The following is a 23177-nucleotide window of genomic DNA, read 5'->3' on the forward strand; positions in this document are numbered from 1 at the left end:
AGGTCGAGAGACCCACAGGCAGTGGCAGTGGACGTACTAGTAGCACCGTGGGTGTTCACGTCAGTGTATGTGTTCCCTCCACTTCCTCTAATTCCAAAAGTTCTACAACTTATAAAAAGAACAAAGGTTCTGGCAATCCTCATTGCTCCGGACTGGCCAACGAGGGCTTGGTACGCGGATCTGCTGGATCTACTGCTGGAAGATCCAAGGCCCCTACCTCTTCGAGAGGATCTTCTACTGCAGGGGCCGTTAGCTTATCAAGACTGCATGGCGGTTGAGTGCCAGATCTTAGCTCGGAAGGGTATTCCGAGCGAGGTTATTCCTACCCTGATACAGGCTAGGAAGGGGGTAACGTCTAAACATTACCATCGAATTTGGAAAAAATATGTGTCTTGGTGTGAATCCAAGAAATTTCCTACGGTGGAGTTTCAACTTGGACGTTTTCTCCTTTTCCTGCAAGCAGGTGTGGATGTGGGCCTGAGATTGGGCTCCATCAAGGTCCAGATCTCAGCTTTATCCATTTTCTTCCAAAAACGATTGGCTGTCGTCCCTGAGGTTCAGACCTTTTTGAAAGGGGTTCTGCACATCCAGCCTCCCTTTGTGGCGCCAACGGCACCCTGGGATCTTGATGTGGTATTACAGTTCCTGCAATCAGATTGGTTTGAGCCTCTACCGGAGGCTGAAATCAAATTTCTCATGTGGAAAGCGGTCACTTTGTTGGCCTTAGCTTCTGCTCGACGCGTGTTGGAATTGGGGGCTTTGTCCTGTAAAAGTCCCTATCTGGTCTTCCGTGAAGATAGGGCGGAACTCAGGACTCGTCCGCAGTTCCTTCCTAAAGTTGTGTCAGCTTTTCATATCAACCAACCTATTGTGGTGCCAGTGGCTACCGACTCCTCAATTGCTTCAAAGGCCTTGGATATTGTGAGGGCTTTGAAGATTTATGTGAAGAGGACGGCTCGTCATAGAAAATCTGACTTTGTTTGTCCTCTATGATCCCAAGAAAATTGGGTGTCCTGCTTCTAAGCAGTCGATTTCACGCAGGATTGCCGTGTTCAAAATCTGTTAAGGCCCACTCTCCTCGTAAGGTGGGCTCTTCCTGGGCGGCTACCCAGGGTGTCTCGGCTTTGCCGAGCAGCTACTTTGTCTGGGTCGAACACATTTGCTAAGTTTTACAAGTTCGATACTTTGGCCTCTGATGACTTCAAGTTTGGTCAAGCACTTTTGCAGGAGCTTCCGCGCTCTCCCTCCCGTTTTGGGAGCTTTGGTACATCCCCATGGTACTAATATGGACCCCAGCAACCTCTAGGATGTAAGAGAAAATAGGATTTTAATTACCTACCGGTAAATCCTTTTCTCGTAGTCCGTAGAGGAAGCCCAGCGCTTCGTTTTCCTGCAGTGGTTATTTAGTTCAGTACTGCCTGGTTCCTAGGTAAGTTCTGCGTTCTATACTGTTTCAGTACTGTTTCAGCTGTTGCTGACTTTTCCGGCATGTTGGCCGGATTTGCCTTGTTGTGTGAGCTGGTGTGAATCTCGTCACTATCTGTGTATTTCTTTCTCTCGAAGTATGTCGTCTCCTCTGGCACAGTTTCTAGACTGAGTCTGGTAGGAGGGGCATAGAGGGAGGAACCAGCCCACACTGTTAAACTCTTAAAGTGCCAATGACTCCTGGTGGACCCGTCTATACCCTATGGTACTAATATGGACCCCAGCATCCTCTACGGACTACGAGAAAAGGATTTACCGGTATGTAATTAAAATCCTATTTTAACTTATTTATATATTTTATATGCTTATCCTTAAATTTATTTACCTCATTATTTTATTTCTTATTTTTAATATTTTCATTTTTTTTAAATATTTTTATTTCTATTTACTTTAAGTTTTTTTTAATTTTTGCTTATTTACTTACTCTTTCCCTTTCTTAAACTCCCTTCTATCTATCCTTGCAACTTGCACACCCTTTTACCCTCTCCACTTGCAATAATGAAAACCGAAATTCCAGCAATATCAAATGACAACCAACAGGCAAATTTGCCACCATGAGATTACCGCCTTTTAACCACATCCTGGAATGACAACTTCCTGTATTTAATGAACATCCTGGAATGAAAATGTCCTGTTTAATAATTGACTAGTATTTAAACCCCAGCATGAGGACCATTCCTATCCTTGAAAAAGTGCTTTACAGCACAAAATGCGTTGACCGGCACAGTGGGAGCGCAAACAGAATGGGACAGGGCAGAAGAGACCACCTGAGCTGGAGTGATGTCAGACGCACACCGCAGATCGATATAGAAGGAAGAGAAGCTAAGCTGCTAATAAAGGTATGGAAGCTAAGGGTCAGATAGGGGTCTCCAAGACCCCCATACCACCAGCATGTGACCCAGAAATCGGAGCACCAGGCACCGCACCTATGAATCCCCTCTAAGCTAACCGGAATCACTGCCTCTCTACAAATAGTCAGGACAGACTATAAACATTATTGCTTCCTTTCCCCACTCTCCCCTTTCTTAACGGCACCCTCCCCTTTTCCTTCCTATATACCCCGAACCCTCTTCTTTACTGTCGACGTCAAAAATATTACATACACAGCAAATACAAACTCCAAACAGATGGGTCTCTGTTCGTGCATTTTGCGCATATACGGTAGCATACGCATTCGCTCAGTGAAGCCACAGAGACATATACAACATAATCATACAACACATAGACAAAACATGTTTAGCATCATAATGTATTTATATAGGAGAGTTATAACATCATATATATATATATATATATATATATATATATATATATATATATATATATATGTATTATTGGAACGGAACAAGATAAACATGTCATGCTTGGTGTCAAAATGATCAGGGGAATGAGTGTGTTAATTTGATGGCAATGGTTAGATTGTAGAACATTGCAGCGATTAGTTATGATTAAATGTATGAATATGAAGCCTCAATTCTAAAGTGAACAAAGAACTTTGTGAAAAACCAGTGGCTAACCCCTCTTCAAGGCTGGACGTTGCTTGCATATGAACTGACCAATAACACATCATGAATGAGAGATTTCCCTCCCCTGGACCAATAACAGAAGACTTAGTCCCAGACATGTACTTCCCCCAATACACAGTATATAGGTTATTTCCCCTCACCCAAGAATTGCTATTTGCTGTTTCTGTTTGCTATTGTTTTGTTGCTGTTTGGGCAGATTCAAAGATGGAGCGGACTGTACATTGAGCAAATAGGGTGAAGTATGCTGGCTGTAGCTGTAATGGATTCTTTTGTAACTACAACTGCTTCTTGTGTAATTGTAACAGTGTAACCATATATACACTGTACATGTGTTATACTGTATGCATACTCTTTTAATATCAAATATATAAATCTGAGCGTTGGACCTCAATCTACAATGTGTGCGAGTACTAGTTTTCTCTTAAGGGATGTAGTGTTTGCGACGTACAGCGCACTTTTATCGTATATGGTAATAAGATGCGCCTTGCGTCCGCAGCATATATTTACGCTGGCATTTTAAATATTTATTAGAAATAATCTGAACTTCTCATTACCATTACTGTGTACGTTTATTATAAAATCCCTTTTTTTTTTATTGGTTTTAATTACATAGTATCATATAAACAATTTATTGAGCTTCAGAACACTACAAGCGCAGATCATATTCTAGACAATGAAATATATAATCATCCCTGCACACTGAGGTAGCCCGTGTGTTCACTTCCTTCACAAACTTGTTATAGAGCTCAATAGAGGCCACCGAAGAACCATGATCTTCTACCACAACAGTGGTCTGCGACAGCAGGAGAGTTTTAACCAACTGCAAGGTGCTTTTGGGGAGGAAGCACTGTGTTTGAGTGGTTTGCAGAATATCGGCATGGAAGTCAGCCCCTGGAAGATGAAGTTCAAGATGCTTGGGATTCCTTTTGAGTCACTGGAAGCTACAGTGGAGACTTTCATCCAGCATGTAGAAGAAGACATACCTGCTTCAGACTGGTCCAGCTGCTTCACCAAGTGGTATGAGCAAATGCAACTTTGCATAGACGTTGTAAATATAATACTTTTTGTGCATCCGGAAACGTGTTGCAGACCCCTCATACAGTGGAAACGGCCTTGTCAGTGCAGAAAACTGTGGAGATGGGGGGAAAGAAGCGAGTGGAGGAATGATCAACACTGTATGACCAGCCTGATTGGCTTGTAATCTCTTCATGAAGAAAATCACCCAGACATAACATTGGGCCTCCTTCAGAGGTGGACTTTGTGCAATTGAGCGATGTTTTTTGTACTGTATATGCATCTGAGACAAACTGCATGTGCAACGATGCTTTATCGACAGCGGTCGGAGTGAGTGATTGCGGGTGACTGTGGGAGGCAACAAGGGGACTGGCTACTAACACACAGGAGTGTTGCAACCGTTTTGTGGGCATGTCGCAGCACGCTACTGCATCTCCGTATACAGTTGTAAAAGCTCCGAAAGCTTAGTTGCAACGGACAGCCCCATGGTTGCTCAGAAGTCCGATGCTGTGACTTTGAACTCAAGCGGCTGATTAGAGACACTGCCAGTGGGTGTCAATACAAATCCCCACTATTTCGACATTAGCATATTTTTGCAGATCTGATGGGTACAAACTCGCAGCCGTGACGAGATTTGCGTCTACCTCTGAATCAGGCCCATTGTCCTGATACGAGTAATGCCAGATCAAGTTTACACTATAGTCCCAGAAACAATTCATCTCACCAACCGCTCCTTCTTTGTGTCTGTGTCCGACTCCACCTCACCCCCTTCCATCCTTGTTGGCGTCCTACAGGGTTCCATCCTTTCCGCTTCCTCTTCTCCCTGTACACCTCTGCCCTGGGAGAACTCATCAGTTCCTTCAGCCTCCAGTACCACCTCTATGCTGCCGATACACAGCTATACCTCTTCTCTCCTGACCTCTCCCCTTCCGTCCTCTCTCAGGTATCCAGCTGCCTCTCCGCCATCGCCTCCTGTTGTCTGAGCGCTCCCTGGAGCTCAACGTGGCCAAAACCGAACTCCTCACCTTTCCCCCCATCCAGAATCCCCCCCCACCCAACTCTATATCACTATTGACAACGGCATCATCTTCCCAGTTCCCCAACTCCGCTGTTTGGGTTTCACCATTGACTCCACCCTCTCCTTCACCCACAATGTTCAATCCATGGCTCAATCCTGTCGGTTCCAGCTATGCAACATCGCTCGTATCAGGCCGTTCCACTCTCAGAATGCTACCAAACTGATTATCCACTCACTAATCATTTCTCATCTCGACTACGGCAAACTTCTCCCTGGCCTCCCATGTTCCTATCGCGCTCCCCTCTATTGGGACACCGTTATTTTGGGCAGATTTTCTCTAAAGAGGACAAGCTAAACCATTTGTCAATACGATGCTTCGCAATTGGAAGCTTTACATAGAACATGTTGTCCCAAAGTTCTGGATAGCTCTCTGGACAGGGGTCTGAACTGTAGACCAGAGCACCAGGTTCATGCATGGCCAATGCAGTGGTAAGCGGCACGTATACCAGCCATGGTGATTACACTATGATGTGTGGAGAACATGTGGTTATATACCCATGTTATGATAAGCAGTTATTTGGATGTTGGTGCCATGTGCAGGATTGCGGGAGGAGATGTATCAAACCTTCCAAAGAGGAAAGTTGGAGAGGTTACTCCTATCAACCAATGAGCTACTAGGTTTCTTTATATAGATTGTATTTGATAAATGCTAGCTTTAAGCTGATTGGTTGCTGTGGGCAACCTCTCCACTTGTCTGCTTTAGAAGGTTTGATACATCTCCCCCCGAAGACTGTGTTGTGCAGCAATTAATACAGAAACATTTTTAATTTATCTAGTCCAGTAAATAGACCCAGGAGTCATTTTAGCAAAGCGCCTAATTCATGTCTGTATGCAGTGGCCGATGTTCACGCAACGGAGCGAATGTTGCGCAATGCGCATGTGCCAAGGTGCCGCTGCGATCCCACTCGCAATGTGGATTTCATGGAAAAGTGATTGACAGGAAGTGACCGCTTGGAGGTGTTTACGGGGAGTGGCGGCAAAAACGCAGACGTGTCATAGCCGTTTTCATGTATAGGCCGCCAGCTGCGGTCATGTATGCAGAGAAACATGGCGCCAGCGTTGCTATTGCCGCGTCCAGTCTGCATAGCCGTATGGCTACCTTAGCAGTCGATGTTCTCCTTTATTGCGTCTGGGCTGCGAATGTGTACACAGCTGCGAGTGAGTTGCGATGGCTCCGGGAAGAAGCTTCAATTGCCGTTGCGTCTGCTTCCGGCATGAATTAGGTCCAATGTCTTTATTTTATTGATGAGTACTATTAGTAAAATGTTTATTAATTGTTATTTGTAGTTCAGTGCACCGCCCTATCTTTTGCTTCATTTCTTTTTTGCATTTGGTAAAATATCCTTTATTCCTATTCCATTTTTATTTTTGGATACCATAGTATTAGCCAGCTTTTGATTAAGGTATTAATAAGGAGGCAGGGAGGATAAATTGGTTATTTACAGTCAATGTTCTATATTTCTGTGCCGGTGACAATACTTTGGAGACTGTAAAGAATATTCATCACATTGAACTTTGACTTTTTTTTTTTTTTGGTCTTTTTTTTTAAATAAACTATCAAAATAAAGTGACCCCCAATTTGCGCTGCTCTCGTCCTTATAGAGCGGTTTATATAGCTAGCTGGACTTAAATTGCATAGCTAAAGCTATTTCTGTGTGTGGCAATTTCTGTCTTGCAGAACGAGCCCCGCTGAGTCTTTCAATAATCACAGCCGGGGGCCGCGAAAACTGATGCTAGCAGCGCGCACGGGAACAATATTTGCGGACACTGCTCCTGTTTCCAAATGAAAGCTGTCAACAGATAAAGGCCTGTTTGCCAAAATAATTGGTCAGCCCCAAAATCCCTAACCCATAGTGTCCGATTTTATATAATTTAATTTTTGTCGATCTTGACCAGACTGCCAAATCGGCGCCTGCCTGTGCGCTATGTACTATTATTACATAGGGCTAAATGGAAGGACGCTGCTGGGAGTGAATGGTGCACATATTTAGGAGTCTGAGCACACAGTGGTTTTCTAGAGGGAATTCAGTTTTTTTCTCTGCTGAAAAGGTAAATACGTTACTGGCTGAATAAAACAGACCAGTACGTTATTGTTCGATTGAAGTCCCTTTAAATCCTGTCTCCCTGCAGAGTGTGTAGTGCGCACTGCAGATTATCTCCCGCACCCAACAATAAAACCAATTATTTCTATTCATTCCATTTCTGTCCGTATGACAGAATACATTGCCTCTTGCAGCGGATTTTCCAAACGCAGCAAATCTCCCGTCCTCTATTTTAATTTCCTCTCAAAGATAAACTGACTTTGACAGTGCAGCGCGGTGTATCCTTTTAGGGTCTTTCCCACCCCCCCAATTCACAGGCTCGGGCAACACCAGTCACTCCAAAGCCCAGAACAGATATGACATTTTAAAATAAGACTGGGATTAAAGTGTGGAATATGCTGAGCTGTGCCTTCCCGGATTATAGGTATCTCTCTTGTGTTACCTTTCCAGCTGATTGAAGAGTTTAAGGACATTATGCTTCCGAAGGAAGATGCCCGTTATCAGCTGGTGCAGAAAATTGTAGACCATCTTATCTCCTGCAACAGTGACCTGCCTGAGGTGTCCAAGATTGAGTGGACAATTCACGTGGTGGACAGACCGCTCATTAACGCCTTCGTGCTGCCGGTAAGAAATGCAGAACCGGCCCTTATAAATCCAGAGGCTTAAGAGTGTGTGCGTGTAATGCTGTTCCGGAGAGGAATTTGTTACCAGGAACTTAAAACTGTGCATTTGTTACCTTCAAATATTGTGAAACTTCTTATCAATTTATTATCATCAATATTATTATTATCATGTTTAATTTTTATAGTGCCAGTTTATATTCTGCAGTGCTGTACCTAGAGGTATCCGGATGATAGGTCAACTTGGTCCACATGGTCAGAAGGTCGTTGGGTTCAGTTAGTCGACACAACATATGGTTGACATTAGATTTTTTTGGAATATTTAAAAAAAAATAAAAAAATTACGTTTTCTTTCTTGACCATCCACGTGGACTACAATTGGGAACGGCAACCTGCGGCAAGTGAAGCGAGCCATGCGAGGGGACGCGGTAAACTAACTGGTGTTTCATGTGCTGAAACCTACAATTTCACACCCAAAAAATATAAAAAACAAGCGTCGACCTTTTCACTCGTCGTCGTTTTTCATTGTCAACCCTTTTCATGTGTCCTTGTACATGTTGACTTTTTCATGACAATCTTTTTACTCTCGACATTTGGAACCATACTCTTACCCAGACATGTTAGTCTTTGCCAACAGGGACTGGTTATTCAGCATGCAATTAAACTATGACCATAGACACTTAGGCCTGATTCAGGTTTGTAAGTAAAGCAAAAAGACCAACGTACTGGGGTTATTGTATGAGGGGGTGAAAGCTGGATTTGCGCTGTGTTTGCCCATCTTGGTCCTTGCTCGTATCCACAAGCACTGCGGCTTTTGAAGCGAGCGCAGAACAAGGCTGGACATTGGGCGAATCATTGGCGTTAGCAGGAAGGTGCATTTTCTGAGACACTTGCATCAGAAAAACAAAAAGCAAAAGGGGATTTCCTAAATATCAGCGACCTCTTCTAACCACTTCTCCTTTCATTCAAAGTGCTAGTGAGCTGGGTATTTTTGTTGTCTATTAAAACTCTGGGTTTTAGTGAAAGGTCATGTAGAGTTTGATGCACAAACCAAGAGCTACCGTGTACATTTGTGCACAGCTTGGTGCAAGAGCACACAGTGGGATATTTAGTACCACATCATAATTATTCCCACATTTTTAAAAATATATCTCTCTCACGGAGAATGCAGGTACTGGAGTAAGACTTCATGCCTTGAAATAAGCTTAATTACTTAAACAGCTGAAGAAAAGGAAAGGTTGAGTTTGTGCGAATATTCAGTCTACACATTGTAAAGAGATAAGGGTAGGGGAGCCCTCTCCTCCAAACTCACAGCAGCTAGGAAAATAGTACATCAGTCCAGGATTTTCGTGCAGTCTAGCCGTGGCTAGTCTTATTGTGCAGTATAAAACGTAACCTAAAAATAAATCCTAGCCCGTCTGGGCACTAACTCAGGGTGGTAGGACCTAATGTCCCTACCACAAACAGAGGCATATGCACAGTACTTACAGTCCGTAAATCACAGTGTCTCACCGGTTTGGGTATGGGTTACTGGCGGCCAGGATTCCGGCGTTCAGCACCCCGACGCCGGGATCCCAGCTGTGGAATGCCCTTGTGGGCTCGATGTATTCGCCACGCTGCGGGATTGGTGGTGAGCTATGCCCGCCACAGGTTCTATTCCCACTCTATGGGTGTCGTGGACACCCACGAGTGGGAATAGTCCCTGCTAGTCGGCATGCCAACTGTCGGGATTAGGGATGGGTCGGATGTAGGTGCCGGTAATGTGATAACTACATCCCGTCTCACCACAAGCTTGCTGCCTGTTTCCCCAGGTAGGGAGCTCTGAGCCAAGCCCTGACAGAGCTTACACCAGCCTCCTACAGGTGTAGGCCCTTATTAGTCTACTCTTAGGCTGAAGGCCTAAAGACCCGAAATGGACCTTATGGCTGGAGCCTGCCCTTCTCTCTCACATCCACAGCCCCAGGACCCATTATCCGGCTTTTACTTAAAGCCCAAACTTTAGCTAAACAGACATTTCTTGGGGTTTTAAAATACATAGGCCAGAAACCTGGGACAAACATATCTCCCTTTTCTCAGTTTCTATCACAACATCCAGTATATTTTTTAGCAACTTCCATGTCCTTTTGATATTAATATTCTGTATTTTAGCAACTTTTCAAAATGATACCATTCACATGTATAATTATGCTCCACCCCCTGCCCCTTGCATTCATCTCTGTCCTGTCCCCAGTAATTCTGCATATCATCGAGTTCCACTGTTCTGCGTTGTTCTGGTTTTTGTTCCTGTCTTGCAGAACGGCCAGGTGTTTGTGTTTACCGGCATGCTGGATGCGGTGGCAAACAATGACCAGCTTGCCTTCATTTTGGGTCATGAGCTGGCTCATGCTATTCTAGAACACATGGTAAGCACATATATGTAAGGAAAAAGTGTTTGCTCTGGTTTTGACTGTTCATCTTTTTTTTAATGGAGCTGTGTACTGTGTGGCATATTCCCACACCCTCTGTGTTGAGTACTCCATACAGCGTTGGTCTCTAACCATTATCTTATAGATGGCATTACTCGGTGAAGAGGAGGTATTGCTGGTGGTGCACTAAATATAGCAATTATCTGTATGTACGGAATACTTATGGGAGACCGGCAGACGGGGTGCCGGCTGTCACTCTACCGACAGCGTCATCCGGAATCAAGGCAGTGAGTCCCCTGAAGCTCGCCACGCTTCGGGCCCAGTGGCGAGCTTCACTAAAATCAGGTTATATTCCCACCCGAGTGGGAATACAAGGCTGCGTTCGGGATTGCGACCGCCGGCATTTCACCGGCGGTCGGGATTCCGGCGTCAGTATCCTGAGCGCCGAGATCCCGACAGCTAGTATTTCTCTAACGTCCTAGTGGATGCTGGGGACTCCGTAAGGACCATGGGGATAGACGGGCTCCGCAGGAGACATGGGCACTTTAAGAAAGAATTTAGGTTCTGGTGTGCACTGGCTCCTCCCTCTATGCCCCTCCTCCAGACCTCAGTTTGATACTGTGCCCAGTAGAGCTGGGTGCTTTTCAGTGAGCTCTCCTGAGTTTGCTGAGAGAAAGTATTTTTTTAGGTTTTTTATTTTCAGGGAGCTCTGCTGGCAACAGACTCCCTGCATCGTGGGACAGAGGGAAGAGAAGCAACCCTACTCTCTGAAGTAAGGTCCTGCTTCTTAGGCTACTGGACACCATTAGCTCCAGAGGGATCGTACGCAGGATCTCACCCTCGCCGTCCGATCCCAGAGCCGCGCCGCCGTCCCCCTCGCAGAGCCGGAAGACAGAAGCCGGGTGAGTATGAGAAGCAAAGAAGACTTCACGGGCGGCAGAAGACTCCGTGATCTTCACTGAGGTAACGCACAGCACTGCAGCTGTGCGCCATTGCTCCCACACACCTCACATACTCCGGTCACTGTAAGGGTGCAGGGCGCAGGGGGGGGCGCCCTGGGCAGCATTTGGGACCTCTTTTGGCAAAAGTTAAACATATATACAGCTGGGCACTGTATATATGTATGAGCCCCCGCCAAAAATTGCATATTTAAGCGGGACAGAAGCCCGCCGCCGAGGGGGCGGGGCTTCTTCCTCAGCACTCACCAGCGCCATTTTTTCTCCACAGCTCCGCTGAGAGGAAGCTCCCCAGGCTCTCCCCTGCAGATACACGGTAGAAGAGGGAAAAAAGAGAGGGGGGCACATAATTAGGCGCAAAACACAATATAAGCAGCAGCTACTGGGTTAACATTAAGTTACTGTGTTATTCCTGGGTTTATAGTGCTGGGGTGTGTGCTGGCATACTCTCTCTCTGTCTCTCCAAAGGGCCTTGTGGGGGAACTGTCTTCAAAAAGGGCATTCCCTGTGTGTGTGGTGTGTCGGTACGCTTGTGTCGACATGTCTGATGAGGAAAGCTATGTGGAAGCAGAGCGGGAGCAAATGAATGTGGTGTCTCCGCCGACGGAGCCGACACCTGATTGGATGGATATGTGGAAGGTTTTAAATGATAATGTTAATTCCTTGCATAAAAGGTTAGAAAAAGCTGAAGCCTCGGGACAGTCAGGGTCCCAACCCGTGCCTGATCCTATGTCGCAGAGGCCGTCAGGGTCTCAGAAGCGCCCACTATCCCAAATTGTTGACACAGATACCGACATGGATTCTGGCTCCAGTGTCGATTACGATGATGCAAAGTTACAGCCAAAATTGGCTAAATCCATCTGTTATATGATTATAGCAATTAAGGATGTGTTGCACATCACAGAGGAACCCCCAGTCCCTGACAAGAGGGTACATATGTATGGGGAAAAGAAGCCGGAGGTAACCTTTCCCCCCTCACACAAGCTAAATGAGTTATGTGAAAAGGCTTGGGAATCTCCAGATAAAAAACTGCAGATTTCCAAAAGGATTCTTATGGAGTATCCTTTCCCGCCAAACGGACAGGTTACGCTGGGAATCCTCCCCTAAGGTGGACAAAGCTTTAACACGCTTATCCAAGAAGGTAGCCCTGCCGTCACAGGATACGGCTACCCTCAAAGATGCTGCTGATAGAAAACAGGAGGGTACCCTGAAGTCCATTTATACACATTCAGGTACCTTACTGGGGCCGGCGATCGCGTCGGCCTGGGTGTGAAGTGCTGTAGCAGCGTGGACGGACACCCTGTCTGAGGAACTTGATACCTTAGACAAGGATACACACAGAGAGAAAACCACAGCACTCGCCACCCCAGAAGCGTGGCACTGCTATGCAATTACCACTCACAGGGTGGGGTGCATGTAACACAGCACTCTCCACCCCACAAGCGGGGTACACAGCTGTACTTACCACTCACAGGGCGGGGTGCAGCAGTGAAGTAGTCAGGTTTTGAGACTCTGTGATAGTGTAGGACCTGCATGAAGGTGGGGTACCTTGGAGATCGGTATGCAGGCTTCCGTGCATTGGCCAATCCACTAACTAAACCCCCATCATTTATTTATTGAATTGTTGAGGATAAGTGAGCTTACTTTGGTGAGTGCTGGGTTTTTTGTTTGTATTTATTAGACAAGGATACTATATTATTGACCCTGGGGCATATTAAAGACGCTGTCCTATATATGAGAGATGCTCAAAGAGACATTAGTCTACTGGGTTCTAGAATAAATGCTATGTCGATTTCTGCCAGAAGGGTCCTGTGGACTCGACAATGGACAGGAGATGCCGACTCAAAAAGGCATATGGAGGTTTTACCTTACAAGGGTGAGGAATTGTTTGGGGAGGGTCTCTCGGACCTGGTCTCCACAGCTACTGCTGGAAAGTCAAATTTTTTGCCATATATTTCCTCACAGCCTAAGAGAGCACCGTATTATCAAATGCAGTCCTTTCGATCACAAAAAAACAAGAAAGTCTGAGGTGCGTCCTTTCTTGCCAGAGGCAGGGGCAGAGGAAAGAAACTGCACAACACAGCTAGTTCCCAGGAACAGAAGTCCTCCCCGGCCTCTACAAAATCCACCGCATGATGCTGGGGCTCCACAGGCGGAGCTAGGCCCGGTGGGAGCACATCTTCGAAATTTCAGCCACAAGTGGGTTCACTCCCAGTTGGATCCCTGGGCAATAGATATTGTGTCTCATGGATACAAGCTGGAATTCGAAGAGATGCACCCTCACCGATACCTGAAATCGGCCCTGCCAGCTTCCCCCCACGAGAGGGAAATAGTGTTAACTGCAATTCACAAATTGTATCTTCAACAGGTGGTGGTCAAGGTTCCCCTCCTCCAACAAGGAAGGGGTTATTATTCGACAATGTTTGTAGTCCCGAAACCGGACGGTTCGGTCAGACCCATATTGAATTTAAAATCCCTGAACATATACCTGAAAAGGTTCAAGTTCAAGATGGAATCGCTGAGAGCGGTCATCGCACGCCTGGAAGGGGGGGATTTTATGGTGTCTCTAGACATAAAGGATGCATACCTTCATGTCCCCATTTATCCACCTCATCAGGCATACCTCAGATTTGTGGTACAGGATTGTCATTACCAATTTCAGACGTTGCCGTTTGGTCTCTCCACGGCACCGAGAATATTTACCAAGGTAATGGCGGAAATGATGGTACTCCTGCGGAAGCAAGGGTTACAATTATCCCATACTTGGACGATCTCCTCATAAAAGCGAGATCAAGAGAGCACTTTCTCTGGAAGTGTTACGGCAACACGGCTGGATTCTAAATATTCCAAAGTCGCAGTTGGTTCCTATGACTCGTCTGCCTTTCCTGGCCATGATTCTAGACACAGACCAGTAAAGGGTTTATCTCCTGATAGAGAAAGCTCAGGAACTCATGACACTGGTCAGGAACCTATTAAAACCAAAACAGGTGTCAGTGCATCACTGCACTCGAGTCCTGGGAAAGATGGTGGCATCATACGAGGCCATTCCCTTCGGCAGGTTCCATGCGAGGACCTTTCAATGGGACTTACTGGACAAGTGGTCCGAATCACGTAAGCGCACTGTCAGCAGTGTTCATCCCGGCAGTGGACAACTGGGAAGCAGACTTCCTCAGCAGACACGACCTCCACCTGGGAGAGTGGGGACTTCATCAGGAACTCTTCGTACAGATTACAAGTCGGTGGGAACTGCCACAGGTGGACATGATGGCATCCCGCCTCAACAAAAAGCTACAGAGGTATTGCGCCAGGTCAAGAGACCCTCAGGCGGTAGCTGTGGACGCCCTGGTGACACCGTGGGTGTTCCAGACGGTCTATGTGTTTCCTCCTCTTCCTCTCATACCCATGGTGCTGAGGATAATAAGAAAAAGAGGAGTGAGAACAATCCTCATTGTTCCAGATTGACCACGAAGGACTTGGTATCCAGATCTGCAAGAAATGCTCACAGAGGACCCGTGGCCTCTTCCTCTAAGACAGGACCTGTTGCAACAGGGGCCCTGTCTGTTCCAAGACTTACCGCGGCTGCGTTTGATGGCATGGCGGTTGAACGCCGGATCCTAGCAGAGAAGGGCATTCCGGATGAGGTCATTCCCACGCTGATAAAGGCTAGGAAGGACGTGACAGCTCAACATTATCACCGTATATGGCGAAAATATATTTCTTGGTGGGAGGCCAGGAATGCTCCTACGGAGGAATTCCAGCTGGGCCGTTTCCTTCACTTCCTACAGTCCGGAGTGAATTTGGGCCTAAAATTGGGTTCCATTAAGGTCCAGATTTCGGCCCTATCCATTTTCTTTCAAAAGGAGTTGGCTTCTCTACCTGAAGTTCAGACGTTTGTAAAGGGAGTGCTGCATATTCAGCCTCCTTTTGTGCCTCCAGTGGCACCTTGGGATCTTAACGTGGTGTTAAGTTTCCTGAAATCCCACTGGTTTGAACCACTTAAAACGGTGGAGTTGAAATATCTCACGTGGAAGGTGGTCATGCTATTAGCCTTGGCTTCGGCTAAGCGTGTGTCAGAGTTGGCGGCTTTGTCACATAAAAGCCCCTATCTGGTTTTCCATGTGGATAGAGCAGAATTGCGGACCCGTCCGCTATTTCTGACGAAAGTGGTTTCATCTTTTCATATAAACCAACCTATTGTGGTGCCTGTGGCTACTTGTGACTTGGAGGATTCCGAGTTGGTTGATGTGGTCAGGGCTTTGAAGGTTTATGTAGCCAGAACGGCTAGGGTCAGGAAAACAGAGTCGTTGTTTATCCTGTATGCATCCAACAAGCTGGGTGCTCCTGCTTCAAAGCAGACTATTGCTCGCTGGATCTGTAACACGATTCAGCAGGCTCATTCTGCGGCTGGATTGCCGCTGCCAAAATCAGTTAAGGCCCATTCCACTAGGAAGGTGGGCTCTTCTTGGGCGGCTGCCCGAGGGTTCTCGGCTTTACAACTTTGCCGAGCGGCTACTTGGTCAGGTTCAAACACTTTTGCAAAGTTCTACAAGTTTGATACCCTGGCTGAGGAGGACCTCTTGTTTGCTCAATCGGTGCTGCAGAGTCATCCGCACTCTCCCGCCCGTTTGGGAGCTTTGGTATAATCCCCATGGTCCTTACGGAGTCCCCAGCATCCACTAGGACGTTAGAGAAAATAAGATTTTACTTACCGGTAAATCTATTTCTCGTAGTCCGTAGTGGATGCTGGGCGCTCGTTCCAAGTGCGGACTTCCTCTGCAATACTTGTATATAGTTATTGCTTCAATAAGGGTTATGTTATGGTTGCATCAGGGTTTGACCTGATGCTCTGTTGTTTGTCATACTGTTAACTGGTTGTTATAAACACATGTTGTACGATGTGATTGGTGTGGCTGGTATGAATCTTGCCCTGGATTACCAGAATCCTTTCCTTGTACTGTCAGCTCTTCCGGGCACAGTTTCTCTAACTGAGGTCTGGAGAAGGGGCATAGAGGGAGGAGCCAGTGCACACCAGAACCTAAATTCTTTCTTAAAGTGCCCATGTCTTCTGCGGAGCCCGTCTATCCCCATGGTCCTTACGGAGTCCCCAGCATCCACTACGGACTACGAGAAATAGATTTACCGGTAAGTAAAATCTTATTATTAACGGCATCCCGTATGTACCAGAAACCTTTCAAGCCAGCTGCCACCTCAGTATTAGATCTCCAGACTTCTGGATTGTAAATGTCATTCCTGAAAAACCCAATTACTCCCAGGCCTTTATTAATCCTGAAGAAGTGAAAAAGCAGTGATAAGTACAAGGTGATAACACACCAGCCAATCGGCTCCTAACTGTCAATTTACATATTGCAGCTGATTGACTGGTGCGTTATCACCTTGCACTTATCACTGCTTTATGACTTCTCCAGGCTTAATACATCTGCCCCTATAAACTGTAAGATATTTAAAATAGGGTTGCCCATCAAAGCCCCTACCGTCTTTAGAAAAGCATTGATGGTCTGTGGCCACTGTTGGTCCTCATCTACCGTTGTGCCCCATCGGATCTTCCCCATTGATAATTGACGTCCAACCCATCGAAACATCACCAGCAAACCACCCATGGGGGCTGATTGTGACTCAGATGCAGACGCAGCCGTCCTTTTGCGGCAGTCATAGCTTCAACTGTACACTGTACTGTACGACTGAAGACGCTCCATCGATACTTGCTTCAGCCCTATAGTTGGTGCAGTTTCTCGGTTGAGCTTCTTTGTAACCATCGACTCTCCTGCGACATTCCATAAGACCATAAGGCGCTACCTCTGCGGTCGTCTGAGTAGCCACCCCCTCCCCGTTACCTCCAAGTCACCACACGAGAACGCCCCATATATTTCAAATCCCTGTGTGCAAATCTGTACCGCGTCTCTGTATGTAAACAATCGGGACAGATGCGCCGTGCAACTGTGAATTATTCACATATGGAAAAAATAGCTCCACCGAGTCTGACGTGGTCACTGCATCCGACTCAGAAGCAGGCCCATGCATTGTCAGTGGGCGCCTGTTTCTATAATTACTACTGGGGTTCCCGTGGATGAGCCCTCATCAGTGTCGGAGGATGTCAGAGTGTGGTGTAAGAGGCGTCTGGAAGCATAGGGAAAGTAGACCGCTGCAGAAGGGATAGAGTGACCTCTTTAGACCACCTCCGTCACAAATGAGAGAGCAATCTCTGCTTTCAGCTTGTATCTCAGTCTTTTATGTTCACAGAGATGAGGTCAGGTGGGGTGGGGGAAGGAGGGTCGGGGATTGGCTGTGTCTTATACCGTGATTCTTCCCAATGGCACAGGCTATAAAAATGTAATTGGATCATTTGATAGTAATGATATATTTTCAAGCTGTCTGGCCAAGGCAAGCAGTGAATTATAAACCAGCTCCGGATCAATACTTGTTGGTTCCTCCTCTGAAGAAAAGACCTAGCAGGGTCTGTGGCCTCTCCAGACCTCTGTCTGCCTGCAGAGAGCCGCTGATCAGACTGTATGTCCCGGGGAATGATATAGGGGAGCTGTAATGTGTTTGGAATGATATTCCAGGCATCAGGAAGAATTTTATTTTGCCTCGGTGGTCATTGTAGCATCTCTATGTTTGACTGCATGAGAGGTGCGGAGAAAACTCCTCTTCAGTAATAATAAGATGTAGAGCATAGTAGATAATGAGTGAGCATTACATTAGATTGTACAGGAAACAGCCCTGACCTCCTGCGCTGGGATAGACGGGCACAGCCCTGCACAGATCTCTGACCGGGTGTCTGGCTGCGGTAATGTGCATCACTTCTTGGCCAGCTGGCACGGAATTGCTCTGTAAATTCTGTGTATCACCCGGGCGGCGATCAGAGCCGCCACGCACCACTACACAACATGCTGTCGCAGCACACTTGTCTGAAGCTGTAAGAAGACCACACACCGCTCCAGCCCAGGATAGCACTTCTTTTTCTTCTACAGCTCCTTTCTATAGTATCGGAAGTTTTTCCTTACTGGATTATGAACGCTGTGTATAGTGGGGCTACAGTCCGACAAGGATAAATAAAAAAGCGCAGCACAAATGCAGTTTACTCTCTCTTTGTAAAGTCACGCTCCTGTTTTTACAGACTTGCATGGTGCAGTAGCAGAGGCTGTGAGAATTGCGCATTGCGAACTACTTATGTGGGTTGGAGCAGGCTGGATATGTGCAGCGTTCCGTATAGAGGTTTAGAACACGGGCCATTTTCAACACACTTCTCCCTGCGTGCGTCTGAAATTAGCATTGTGACTCTGCATCGCAGCAGCAAAAAATGGCTCCACTGTGTCCGACGGTAGCAGTGCGTTCACCACTGAATGAGGCCCGGAATGTGCCAATAATGCATCACAGTCTGCTGCAACAAACTCACATTTGTAGGTCGAATTATTGTAATGGCGGTTTATACGTTAATTCGTCAGGTTCCCGTGTTAAAGGGACTGCACGGAGCTTTTTATAATTTTACATGATGGGTAGGTTTTAGCACGGCTTGGAAAGTGTCATAAAATAAGAATTTACTTACCGATAATTCTATTTCTCGGAGTCCGTAGTGGATGCTGGGGTTCCTGAAAGGACCATGGGGAATAGCGGCTCCGCAGGAGACAGGGCACAAAAGTTAAGCTTTAGGATCAGGTGGTGTGCACTGGCTCCTCCCCCTATGACCCTCCTCCAAGCCTCAGTTAGGATACTGTGCCCGGACGAGCGTACATAATAAGGAAGGATTTTGAATCCCGGGTAAGACTCATACCAGCCACACCAATCACACTGTACAACCTGTGATCTGAACCCAGTTAACAGTATGAGAACAGAGGAGCCTCTGAAAGATGGCTCACTACAACAATAACCCGATTTAGTTAACAATAACTATGTACAAGTATTGCAGATAATCCGCACTTGGGATGGGCGCCCAGCATCCACTACGGACTCAGAGAAATAGAATTATCGGTAAGTAAATTCTTATTTTCTCTATCGTCCTAGTGGATGCTGGGGTTCCTGAAAGGACCATGGGGATTATACCAAAGCTCCCAAACGGGCGGGAGAGTGCGGATGACTCTGCAGCACCGAATGAGAGAACTCCAGGTCCTCCTTAGCCAGGGTATCAAATTTGTAGGATTTTACAAACGTGTTCTCCCCCGACCACGTAGCCGCTCGGCAAAGTTGTAAAGCCGAGACCCCTCGGGCAGCCGCCCAAGATGAGCCCACCTTCCTTGTGGAATGGGCATTTACATATTTTTGGCTGTGGCAAGCCTGCCACAGAATGTGCAAGCTGAATTGTACTACAAATCCAACGAGCAATAGTCTGCTTAGAAGCAGGGGCACCCAGCTTGTTGGGTGCATACAGGATAAAACAGCAAGTCAGATTTCCTGACTCCAGCCGACCTGGAAAACTATATTTTCAGGGCCCTGACAACATCCAGCAACTTGGAGTCCTCCAAGTCCCTAGTAGCCGCAGGTACCACAATAAGCTGGTTCAGGTAAAACGCTGACACCACCCTAGGGATAAACTGGGGACGAGTCCGCAGCTTTGCTCTGTCCGAATGGACAATCAGATATGGCTTTGTGAGACAAAGCCGCCACTTTTGACACTCGCCTGGCCGAGGCCAGGACCAACCGCATGTTCACTTTCCATGTGAGATATATCAAATCCACAGATTTGAGTGGTTTAAACCAATGTGATTTTTGGAATCCCCAAAACTACGTTGAGATCCCCCAGTGCCACTGGAGACATCAAAAGGGGTTGTATATGCAGTACTCCCTTGACAAACTTCTGGACTTCAGGAACTGAAGCCAATTCTTTCTGGAAGAAAATCGACAGGCCGAAATTTGAACCTTAATGGACCCCAATTTGAGGCCCATAGACACTCCTGTTTGCAGGAAATATAGGAATTAACCTAGTTGAAATTCTTCCGTGGAGCCTTCCTGGCCTCACACCATGGAACATATTTTCACCTAAACTGTGATAATGTTGTGCGGTCACCTCCTTCCTGGCTCTGACCAGGGTAGGGATGACCTCTTCCGGAATGCCTTTTTCCCTTAGGATCCGGCGTTCACCCGCCCCTGCGTCAACGCAGCTGCGGTAAGTCTTGGAACAGACATGATTCTTGCTGAATCAAGACCCTTCTTATCTCTTGAAGTTCCGGTTACCAAGTCCTTCTTGGCCAAACCGGAGCCACGAGTATAATTCTTACTCCTCTCCTTCCGATAATTCTCAATACCCTGGGTATGAGAGGCAGAGGAGGGAACACATACCCGACTGGTACACCCATGGTGTTACCAGAGCGACCCAGCTATTGCCTGAGGGTCTCTTGACCTGGCGCTTCAGGTGGGACGCCATCTTATGACCACCTTTGGTCTTTCCCACGGTTTACAATCATGTGGAAACTTCCAGATGAAGTTCCCACTTTTCCGAGTGGAATTCATTCCTGCTGAGGAAATTCAGTTTTCCACTCCCGGAATGAACACTGCTGACAGTGTTATCACATGATTTTTTTTTTTTTTTGCTCAGCGAAAAGTTCTTGCTGTCATTGCCCTCCTGCTTCTTGTGCCGCCCCGTCTGTTTACGTGGGCGACTGCCATGATGATGTCCGACCAGATCAGCACCGACTGACTTTGAAGCAGAGGTCTTCCTAGGCTCAGAGCATTGGAAATTGCTCTTAGCTCCAGTATATTCATGTGGAGAAAAGTCTCCAGACTTGACCACATTCCTTGGAAATTTCTTCCCTGTGTGACTGCTTCCCAGCCTCTCAGGCTGGCATCCGTGGTCACCAGAACACAGTCCTGAATGCTGAATGTGCTGTCCTCTAGAAGATGAGCACTCTGCAGCCCCCACAGAAGAGACACCCTTGTCCTTGGAGACAGGATTATCTGCTGATGCATCTGAAGATGCGATCCGGACCATTCGTCCAGCAAATCCCCCTGAAAATTTTTTGCGTGAGATCTGCCGAATGGAATTGCTTCGTAAGAAGCCACCATTTTTCCCAGGACTCCTGTGCATTGATGCACTGATACTTGGCCTGGTTTTAGGAGGTTTCTGACTAGTTCGGATAGCTCCCTGGCTTTCTCCTCCAGGAGAAACACCTTTTTCTGGACTATGCCCAGAATCATTCCTAGGAACAGCAGACGTATCGTCGGAAAAACGCTGCGATTTTTGGAATATTTAGAATCCACTCGTGCTGTCATAGAACTACTTTAGATAGTGCTATTCCGACCTCCAACTGTTCTCTGGACCTTTCCCTTTTCAGGATATCGTCCAAGTAAGGGATAATTAAGATGCCCTTTTCTTTGAAGAGAATCATCTTTTCGGCCATTACCTTGGTAAAGGCCCGGGGTGCCGTGGATAATTCAACGGCAGCGTCAGAAACTGATATTGACAGTTCTGTACCACGAACCATAGGTACCCTTGTTGAGAAGGGCAAATTTGGACATGGAGGTAATCCTTGATGTCCAGGGACACCATATAGTCCCCTTTTTTCCGGTTCGCTATCACTGTCTGAGTGACTCCATCTTGATTTGAACCTTTGTATGTAAGTGTTCAAAAATTTCAGATTTAGAATATGTTTCACCAAGCCGTCTGGCTTCAGTACCACAATATAGTGTGAAGACTAATACCCTTTTCCTTGATTGTAGGAGGGGTACTTTGATTATCACCTGCTGGAAATACAGCTTGTGAATTTTTCCCCAATACTGCCTCCCTGTCGGAGGGAGCCTTTGGTAAAGCAGACTTCAGGAACCTGCGAGGAAAAGATGTCTCGAATCTCCAAACTGTACCCCTGGGATAATACTTTGTACGATCTAGGGGTCAACTTGCGAGTGATCCCGCTGCACGCTGAGACTCTTGAGACGACCCCCCACCTCACCTGAGTCAGCTTGCACGGCCCCAGCGTCCTGCTGAGGACTTGGCAGACTCGGTGGAGGGCTTCTGTTCCTGGAAAGGGGCTGCCTTCTGCAGTCTACTTCCCTTTCCTCTATGTCTGGGCAGATATGACTGGCCTTTTGCCCGCATGCCCTTATGGGAACGGAAGGATTGAGGCTGAAAAGACAGTGTCTTTTTCTGCTGCGATGTGACTTGGGGTAAAAAGGTTGGATTTCCCAGCTGTTGCCGTGGCCCCCAGGTCCGATGGACCGACCCCAAGTACCTACTCTCCTTTATACGACCATACTTTCATGTGCCGTATGGGATCTGCATCACCTGACCACTGTCGTGTCCATAACATCTTCTGGCAGATATGGACAACGCACTTATCTTGATGCCAGAGTGCAAATATCCCTCTGTGCATCTCGCATATATATATATATATATATATATATATATATATATATATATAGACTGCATCCTATTAAATGCTCTATATCACTAAAATATTTTCAGTCAGGGAATCCGACCAAGCCAACCCAGCACTGTATTTCCAGGCTGAGGCGATCGCTGGTCGCAGTATAACCACCGTATGTGTGTATATACTTTTTAGGATATTACTCCAGCTTCATATCAGCTGGCTCCTTGAGGGCGGCCGTATCTGGAGACGGTAACGCCACATGATAAGCGTGTGAGCGCCTTATCCACCCTAAGGGGTGTTTCCCAACGCGCCCTAACTTCTGGCGGGAAAAGGTATAACGCCAATATTTGCTATCGGGGTAAACCCACGCCTCATCACACACTTCATTTTATTTTATCTGATTCAGGAAAAACTACGGTAGTTTTTTCACTGCCACATAATACCCATCTTTGTGGTACTTGTAGTATCAGAAATATGTAACACCTCCTTCATTGCCCTTAACGTGTGGCCCTAATGAGGAATACGTTTGTTTATTCACCGTCGACACTGGATTCAGTGTCCGTGTCTGTGTCTGTGTCGACCGACTAAGGTAAACGGGCGTTTTAAACCCCTGACGGTGTTTTTGAGACGTCTGGACCGGTACTAATTGTTTGTCGGCCGTCTCATGTCGTCAACCGACCTTGCAGCGTGTTGACATTATCACGTAATTCCCTAAATAAGCCATCCATTCCGGTGT

At 46.7% G+C, this 23177-nt stretch overlaps 1 protein-coding gene across 6 annotated transcripts in view; it reads left to right on the forward strand.

The window, feature by feature from the left end:
* Positions 1–23177, forward strand: part of OMA1 (OMA1 zinc metallopeptidase) — a 140910-nt gene that overhangs the window by 36455 nt on the left and 81278 nt on the right. For all 6 annotated transcript variants that reach the window (XM_063939272.1, XM_063939274.1, XM_063939273.1 and 3 more), the window contains 2 exons: positions 7596–7769; positions 10060–10167. In XM_063939272.1, coding sequence (XP_063795342.1) covers positions 7596–7769; positions 10060–10167 — 282 coding nt within the window. The remainder of the gene's footprint in view (positions 1–7595; positions 7770–10059; positions 10168–23177) is intronic.

Source organism: Pseudophryne corroboree, chromosome 9, assembly GCF_028390025.1.
Source record: "Pseudophryne corroboree isolate aPseCor3 chromosome 9, aPseCor3.hap2, whole genome shotgun sequence".
NCBI classification, from domain to species: domain Eukaryota; kingdom Metazoa; phylum Chordata; class Amphibia; order Anura; family Myobatrachidae; genus Pseudophryne; species Pseudophryne corroboree.